The sequence below is a fragment of the Cheilinus undulatus genome, linkage group 19 (genome assembly GCF_018320785.1).
Source record: "Cheilinus undulatus linkage group 19, ASM1832078v1, whole genome shotgun sequence".
Taxonomy (NCBI): Eukaryota; Metazoa; Chordata; class Actinopteri; order Labriformes; family Labridae; genus Cheilinus; species Cheilinus undulatus.
In genome coordinates this window covers 27,649,956-27,659,573 of record NC_054883.1, presented here as the reverse complement: position 1 = coordinate 27,659,573, position 9,618 = coordinate 27,649,956, and the positions used below count along the sequence as shown (strand labels likewise).

The 9,618-nt window shown below is 39.9% G+C and overlaps 1 protein-coding gene across 1 annotated transcript in view; it reads right to left on the bottom strand.

Moving 5' to 3' along the window:
- Positions 1-6,251: 6,251 nt before the first annotated feature.
- The window catches only part of LOC121527362 (guanine nucleotide exchange factor VAV3), a 159,075-nt gene continuing 155,708 nt past the window's right edge, over positions 6,252-9,618 (bottom strand). The window contains exon 27 of the mRNA XM_041814298.1: positions 6,252-7,523. Coding sequence (XP_041670232.1) covers positions 7,479-7,523 — 45 coding nt within the window. The 3' untranslated portion in view covers positions 6,252-7,478. The remainder of the gene's footprint in view (positions 7,524-9,618) is intronic.

The following is a 9,618-nucleotide window of genomic DNA, read 5'->3' as shown; positions in this document are numbered from 1 at the left end:
ACCCCATTGAACACTTGTGGGATCAGCTTGGGCGTGCTGTTGGAGCCAGAGTGACCAACACAACCACACTAGCTGACTGGAGACAAATGCTGGTTGAAGAATGGGATACCATCCTACAGCAGTGTGTGACCAGGCTGGTGAGCAGCATGAGAAGGTGCCAGGCTGTTGTGGCTGTGGATGGTTCTTCCACACACTACTGAGGGTCCTGTTTGTTAAATTAATGAATTGTTAAATTGCCAGTTCTTCAAACTTCAATCATCCAATCCACCAAACAACACCACACAAGAGTCAATGGCATAATCAGCTGTTCAACACTGGCAGAGAAGAAATTGTTATGTGTGCAACCCACATACTCAGCTCTGCTGTTCTTCCCACAAATGCATGTTCCTTACAAATATGACACCATTTAAAAGGGAAATAAACAGGCTCTCCAACGGTAGATAATTTTATTATCTAGGTCAGTGGCTCTCTGCTTTTTCAGCCTGCAACCCCCAAAATAAAGGTACCAGAGACTGTGGACCCCCACTGTACCTGAAGATGGTCGAACACAAACATGCACAATCAAATGGGATAAATGGGAGTGTTCTGGGACCCAGCCGAACTGGGGTACCATGGAAATCAGCAAAATCATGGTCAATTGAGAAGTTAAGCTGTGCTATCCAACTTGAATAATTACAACTATCATCAAATAAACATATTTTTTTAGTCTTTTGTACCTCAGTTAACAGCCTTCTTAAAAATGCAAATCCCTTTTCTAAAAAACAGAATTAAGTTGGGTTAAACGTGGCTAAAATTGTTAAAAAATTGCAAAATTGGTGGAAAAGATGGTGAAATGGGGTTTGAAAGTAGCAGAAATGGGTTACAGGTGAGATAAATGAGATATAAGTGGCAAAAAATGGAAAAAAAGGGCTTTCAGAGGAAAAACAAGAAGTTGGCTGTGATTTACGGCCCAAAAGTTATTTAACTTGAATATCAAGTGTCCCTTCTTGCCATATATGACAAAGCTGTCCTCAGAGGATCAATTTCAACATCACCTTCAGGTTGAAATGTGGAGTTATTGGTCCCCCACTCTTCCTTCTAATAGATGTATTACCAGCAAATTATTTCTATGCTGATGACACAGTTATCTTCAAGATGTCACAATCCTACCAACTTTAACTCCCTGGCAACTGTCTAATGGACTAGATATTTTTGAGGACATAAAATTTTCTAATATTCAATAAACTCAAAGTAAATTCCTCTAGTTTGGCTGCCTAATGTCAGAAGTTTCTTTCTGAATAGTCAAGGCGAATTAGGATACAGTAACAATGTGTCATTGATGTTTAACAAGGAGCAGGTAGAGGCAGTTCAGAAGGAAGTCAGGAATTCAGTCATAATTCTTTTCAAACATAGAAGGTAATTAGGATTAGTTTAGTAAATGGAGGGTGTTTTTGAAAAGTAAAAATGAGTTGAAGCACATGCATGCCTCAAGTTCTTCCAAAAACCTGCAAAGTTGTCCTCCAATTTAAGCTGCAAAATTCACCGTCTCCACTGTGCAATTGTCAGCGCCGCTCTGAATGAGTACTGCGCTCTTGCTTTCAACCCACCTCCACCCCAGCATCCACCTGTAGGCTCCAACAGGGGGTATAAGATGTTATCTCATGATTCCTCAAATTATGCATGTAAAATAAATCTGTGAGAAGTGATGAAGCTGGACGACACCAGACAAATATGTTATGCTGCCATAATAAATGAGTACACTCATCATAAGGTACTTGTTTTAAGGCAGACCCTGATACACATTAGTGTATTTTCAACATTTCTAGCACTATGAATTAGAGAACTTCTCTATTTTTCAAACCACCTTGAGTGCTTGGACATGGATCATTTATACTGATGTTCGTTGGTTTTGAGTTTTACTCCCTTTTTTTTAAATACTCTCTTCATTGAGGGACACAATAAATGTTCCTGCTGTCTATCTTTACATTTTCAGTATGTTTCTATATCAAAAATGATAGGATATATTAGAAGAAGCATGTATATCTTTATTATGTGCTATGTACATATTTACAGTATGTTACAGCAACAATACACAGTAATGCTACACAGTAAAGATTGCACAGTTATAGAGTCAGGCCACAGCGGTCGGTACCGAGCTGATGAGACAAAAAAAAAAAAACAACAACCAAAAAAAACGAGCATACAGCGAACATCTTTGGCTTCAGAGGGAGGACAAAAACACAAACCATACAGAGCATGAGCACAGGGAAAGAAACCTTCAGTCAGAGGATGAATTATCAATGAATCACAGAGAGAGAAAGCATTTTATCACATATTTTCAGTCCTGGTTTCTGCAGAATTGGTTGAGGAGATTGTTTCTTTAAACCCTGCTGTGCTGAGACGTGTCCGGCCCTGAATCCTGTCTGAATGTACTTTAACACGAACACAGAGTGCGTCTCTCTGCAAAAAAAAATCTCTGCACATGTATGAGGAGACAGAATAAACCAGTCTTTAAATGCGTCATTTCTAAGTCTATTTATTTTAGTTAAACTAGTCCTTATTTTGCAGCAGTTGTTTGTTGAGATTCAGACTTCCTCTCCCTTCCTCTCCTGATAAATCTAAATCATCGCCTCCCGCCAACATACAGCCTGAGCTTCAGAGGTGAGGGACAGAATACAGACACAGATTGGATGAAAGATGGATGGAGAGGGAGAGCGGTGCAGAAAGAGAGAGAGAGAGGGGAAGTGACACGGTGAGATAGCGGCAGAGCGAGCGGAGCCGACAGAGAGATGGATGCGGAGAGGTCGCAGAGGTGAGGAGATGGTGTAATGATCAGATCACAGATACCCCTCGAGCCTTCCTGCAGAGCACAGAAACCTCAGACTGACTCTGAGAGGAGGAGGAACAGACCTGCTGTCAGAGTTCATGTGGGCGGAGGAGGAGGAGGAGGACGAGGAGGAGGAGTGGATTACAGAAGTCTGAGATTACAGAATCATGCTCTGCCTCAACACCTCTCCCTTGACAGGAGATGAGCTGCTGCTCGATCGCATCAGTGAGACTGAATATTTCCTAAAGATGTTATAAATTTAATGTTTGGCAGCTTAGAGGCTGCAGGAGGCAGAGAAATATCATCTACTGCGCAAAAAAGGTCCAAAAATATCAGGGAACATGTGAAGAAACTTTCCAGAGTGACCATGTGAGATTCTCTCTAGCGCATTAAATGTGTCATCTTTAAATCTGGCTCTGATGCTGAACACTTATTTAAACAACATTCACCTCCTCATTAGATGATGTCATCTCTAAACTTTTTAAGTTGAAGGTTACAGCTTAGAGAGGAGGAGATGTGTTTAGCATGCTGCCATCTAGTGGTCACTTAATGACACAGTGGAAAATATTGGGAAAAGGGGGACGTCAAAATGCAAAAATACATGAATACAACTCTTCTTCCCACAATTCTTCAGTCCGACAATGTAAGAACAAAGTGAGAACAAAAACTCCTTTACACATATGACAACAGCAGAGCGGGCAGGGAGATTATTTTTAACATAATAGCACCATTTAGAGCACACAAAAGCAGTCTTTACAATAAATTCAGCCTTCAATTCACAAAACATGACAGGGGAGGGTGATAGCTCTGAGTGGAGGGCTGTTACAGATGCAGCATTAGGTTTCAGGCTACATGACAGCAGATCCAGGTACTAAATACCAATACAAGCTGCTTCTGATTCAACCACCCCATTATGTGTGTTTCAGTGACAGATAGTTGATCTACATAGCAGGTTATATAATCAGAAGGCCCAAAAAGACAAACATTTCCCTCCTGTGATACTGAGTAAATATGGCTTGTTTTCTCACTTATTTGTCTTATTTTAGGATATTTTCCCATAATGACAAGCTTATGTCTTGAGATATTGACAATAAAATGACTAAATTCAACTCATTATTACATGAAATCCAACTTTAACATAACACGAGACAAATAATCTAAAAAAAAAAGAAACAAGCAATATTTACTCAGACTAAAATAAAATGCATATACGCATGTTCTCTTAGGCCTTCTGTGACATAAATAGTTTCCCTTTACAGAAAATAGATGAGCGCCTCGTAAAATGTCATGCTTAGGCGTGTGTGGGTGTGTGAAAGTCTGGCTGTGTTTCCTATACCTTTCTCCTTAAAGCAGTTTCCAACTAAAGTAATGCTCAGACCATCTTTATAAAAATGGCTCTTTTTATGATTGACTGTCTTAGGGAGATTTCTCCAAACAGAAACCATGACTTAAATAAAAAATCTCTCTATCTACATATTTGAACAAAGAAGTGTGTTTAGTTTCCCAGCAGAGAAATAACAAAAATCACATCCCGGCTGAGATTAAAATGCAGCTGCCACTGCTGCTGGGGGGTTTTTGGCCCCGTCTCCAGACAACGTAAGTTGCCGTCTTATTCTGTCTGAGTCCGTTCGTGTATCTGAGCGTGGCGACATGACGAGTGTTTTTCTGTAAAGGTATTTATTCCCTCAAATGTGGGAAAATCCTCTTTCACTGTGGATTAAGGAGACGGTGTGCATAATGTGAACAGGGGGTGAGGGTGGGACGCTGAGAGAGGGGAGGGGGGGTGAGAGGGAGGACAGAAGGGAGATAGAAAGCTTGTATTAGTTCTGTTTGTTTAAGCATTAAAGCATAAATACCACTGAAAAACTGAAAATGCCCTGTTTTTGCAAAATTACAATCATAAGAGGGAAACCTCTAAAGTGGACACCATTAGTAGCATCTGATGGAAAATTTAGATGCGTAAAATGGTAGGATAATGTTGAAATAAAGTCAAAAATTTCAATTTTATGCAATACTACAAATGCAATATATATCAATGTAATTATAGCTCATATCAAAAATAACTAAAGCTTTAAAGAATTGCTGAACTTCAATCATATTTCTGACCAAAACCTAGATCTAGACTAAATTTCACAAATACATTGGTGTTTTATTTCAATATACACTGCCTATCAATTACCCTTTTATTGATTTTACACATTTTACAAATCAAATCATGGTCAAAATATATTTTAAGGAAAAAATAACAAAAGAAATCTCTTTAATGTCGAAGTGAATAAAGGTTTCTACAAGTTAATATCAATTAAATAAAAAATATGTAATGTAAAATAAGTGACTGCATAAATATTTGGCCCCTTTAAAGTGACTGACCTAATTCAACAGAGGTCTAGCCAGTTGGTCCTAGTAGTCTCGCAGTTAGTGAAATAGGGACGTCTCAAATGATTGTAGACACCTGTGTTGAAAGCCCAGTCCCTGGTTAATCAGCATTCCTAGCTACCATTACACCATCAAGACAAAAGAACACTGAGCAACTCAGAGAACAGGTTAATGAAAAATGGGACGGATACAAAAAAAGATCCAAGGCACTGAACATCCCCCGAAGTTCAGTTAAATCCATCATCAAGAAATGGAAGGACTATAACATGTGGAAATTGAATAGATCATGCAGTCCTCACAAACTGATTAGCTGTGCAAGAGGGAGACTAGTGAGAGAGGCCACCAAGACACCTGTGACTACTCTGAAGGAGTTACAAGCTTTATCTGAGATGGGAGAGACTCACATACATACAACTGTTAGGGGAGAGTGGCAAAGAGAAAGCCACAACTGAAGAAAACTAAGATTAAATCCCCACCAGAGTTCACCAAAACTATGTGGGAGACTCCATGTCAACTAGGAGAAAAGTTCTCTGGTCTGATGAGACAAAGATGGAGCCTTTTTGCAATCAGACATTATGTTTGACACCAAACACCGCACATCACCACAAACACACCAAAAACTGAATGTGGTAAAATATAGGAAAGTCCTGGAGGACAATTCTATTCAGTCTTAAAGAACACTACAGCTTGGGAAATTGATTTTCCAGTGAGACAATAAAGAAGCATTTAAAGCCAAAACTACACAGAAATGGTTAAAAGTGGCCGAGTCAAAGCCCAGACCTCAATCCAATAGAGAATTTGTGGCTGGACTTTAAAAGGGCTGTTCACCCCTGATCCCTGTGCAACCTGAAAGAGCTTTAGCAGTTTTGCACAGAAGAATGGAGTAAAATTGCAGTGTCCAGATGTGCAAGCCTGACTGAGACCTATTCACACAGACTCAGAGCTGTGATTCCAGCCAAAGGTGCATCTACTAAATACTGACTTGAAGTGGGTGAATATTTAAGGAGTCACTCATTTTACCTTAGTTTTTTATTCAATTGACATTACTTTGTCGAAATCTGTTTTCACTCTGACTTAACGTATTTTTAAATTTAAAAAGCCAAATTATTTTGATCTTGATTGATTTATAAAGTCAATAAAAGGGTAAAACATCCAAGGGCTAGAATACTTTTTATAGGCATTGTACTACCTTGTTGCAAACATATCTGTGCAATTTATTCTTTATTTTAGTCTATAAAATGTTTCTCCAAATATAGGACATTAGCAACAATACTATTAAGTAGTATTATATCTAGGTTTAAAATTATGGTACTTTGACAGCCATATCTCACAGTTATTCTAAATTTAACTATCGGCCAAATTCCTGATAAAATAAATAAAGGGGATATAAAAAATATGCTAGAGACAGATGGAAAAAAGAAAATAAAATGGAGCTCAATGTCCATGAGTTTATGTATATTTCCTCAGGTACTCTCTGGTTAGTGTGATTCCCCGACAAGCAGCTAATGCCTCCAATAAGATAAACCCTTGGCGAGTGGGCTCCTGTCACTGATAAGAGCCGAGGATTGCTAACGGCAGAGACACGTGAAAAGATGAGAGTCTGGGCTGCAGATAAAGAATGAAGGAGGAGTGAGGAAAATAAGAACAACAGCGATCAATGCCAACTGTGAAGTGATGCTATCCTTCTACTACATCTCCTGTGAGAGTGTGTGATCATAATCTGAGGCTGGAGAGGTGGGTGGTGTGTTTTTGTGTGAATCTGGGTCATCGAGTCATCAATAAACAGCTGCATTAGTGGAGGAAACACAGACTGAAATCCTTTAAAGGGGGAGAGGGATGAAAGAAAGGGTCGACTCTGATTCCACAGAGGCTGCGAGGATGGGTGGATCAGTGCATGGATGTAAGGGTAAAGTTTGTGTCTTTTATGGACAGCTTGGGGATGGCCAACTTGGCAGCAGAAACAGGTGGGAGTTCAAGGATGAGAGAGAAGGAGGGAGAGATAAGATTGTGAATTATGGATGGACGAATAAGGTGAGTAAGGGGTGTCTGACTGGGGGCTTGTGTCCCGCTGTCAGCCAAGCTGCTCTATGGTGGAGTCCACACACAGCGAAGCAGAGATGACGAAGTGGCGTTCCAGTGGTCTGTAGCCCTTTTCTCTCCCCTGAAGGCCTCGGGGAGGTTTCAGATCCTTGGAGGAGACTGAAAGTTTCTCTAGAGGAATCAGCAGAAAGTCTCTGTCTTTGTGCTGCAGCACTTCTTCATTTATTCAACTCTTCTTCTCACCATGTGAGACCTGTCACTCCTCACCTTCCTCTACGTACGTGGATGGGAACCAGCCAACCTGAGGAGGGGGACACAGATGGGGATCAGTACTTATACAGGATAGGACAGTGGCACTTGTTATCGGTTGCATTCTTTCTTTACCTCCTTGCATTTCTTCCTCAGATTTTCTATAACAACCAGAATGCTTTTAGACAACTCGAAGTAAAAAGAAAGCCTCTGTTGAAGAAAACTCAGATTAAGTCTTGACTAAAGTTCATCAAAAGGCATGTGGGTGACTCCATGGTCAAGTGGATGAAAGTTCTTTGGTCTGATGAGACCAAAATGGAGCTTCTTGCCAGACAAGACACTCCCCACCTTGCTTTATATCAGTGGTGGCAGCATCATGCTGTGGGGGCGCCTCTCAGAAGCCAGTCCCAGAAGGCTCATAAAGGTAGTGGGTAAAATGAATGCAGCCAAGCACTGAAAAATCTTATTTTTATGACTTATGTTTCCAGCTTTGTTAACTATAAAGTTCAACAGCATGGTTCCACAAGCAAAAATCCCATTCATTCGCTCTATAGCGTGTTTCATTATTACCATAATGTGTGAAACCTCAAAGGTAGACTTACAACCAGCTACTTGAGTATGACATAACAATATAAGTTCCTGAAGTATTCAATGGTTCATCAGACCCTGTGCCCACCTGTTATATTATTCTGATGAGCGCATCTATTTGGACCAACACAGCTTTTTGACATTTACAGAAATCTATTTGGACCTGCTCAGCTTCTTTCATCCTTTTTTAAGAAAAACAGTTTATTTGTCATTAGCCCAAAATACTACAGTGCCTTCAACTGTAGAATCACAGCCAAATCTCTGATTGTTGGTTCCTCTGAGACACCTACTGAGATATGGAGTTCCTTCATCCTCACAAAAAATATGTTCATATTCTTGCACCACTACCTTTTTCTAAAATGTTGTGGTGGTCCAGTTCAGATAAAACTGATGCTATACTATGACTTCATCTGAACTAATCACCACAATAGTGGCAGACATTGCTACCAGCTTTCACTACTACTAAACCCTGCACATAACTACCGCCTCAGTCTCCTCAAACTTTGCTGATTGGTCTTTTCTGTTATCAGACCTGGAACAACTGTTTCAGAGTGGGGCTTGGCAAGATGTATCAGCCAAATGGCAGACATAGAATTTGGCCAATCCAACAGCTTTGCAAAGTTATGTTGGATTTTGAGATATGTAAATGGAGGATCTGAGTGGCGAATTTTACTTCCAGAACAAGAGCTGCCAGAAAAGTGGGCGGATCCTGTTGAGCTGTATAACAAATGAGCTCCGACTCATCTTTATGAGGGAATACAGAGTGTGAATGACTTACAGAGGAAAGTAGATGTCAGGTTACTTCTGTAACTTCACTGGGGAGAAGTGCTCTGAAACTGAGGTTATGGATGCAACTGGCACCATATACAGAGGCCCTTAAGGTCCAAAATATGCAAAAGTGTTGTGGATAGCTTAGAGTTGAATAAGAATTATCCGAAAGTGTCTTCTGATGACAAAAAAAAATCATGTTTTAATGTTGCATGTTTTCTGCCCTTTTCACGACTTTAACAGCTTTCCATGACACTAAACTGATATCTTCAGGTTATAGTGGTGTCATACAGTGTCTTTCTGTAGACATTTAGACAGTTTGTCTACAGCCTGCAGTTCTGTGTGTTGTTGTTTTAACTGTGTGAAGCTCTACAGAGACTCCAAGAGCTCTCTGCAGACTCTACACATACAGTTTAGTTTGCACCAGAGAAACATCACACACACATAACAAACACCGTTCATTTAAGACAGCTGTTCACAAAACACTGCAGCATGTGTGGGAGTAGGAGGGTGTACTTATATCTCTCTGCATTTAGAATTGGAGCTGCATGCTTGATTATAGAGCGCTTGTGGTTATTGGAGGGAAAATTAACAATTTAAACCACAGAAGAAGAAGTGAAAAAAAAAGAGTTGGAAAAATTTACATGACCGACTAAATATAGAAAAGATTAAATTTGAAAAGACCCTTCCGGGTACCTGTAGAGGAGTGTCTGCCAATTTTCTCCTCTGTAAAACATCTTGTTTTAAGTGTGTCCTATGATTGGATTTAATACTCTGAAAGTCAGCAAAAA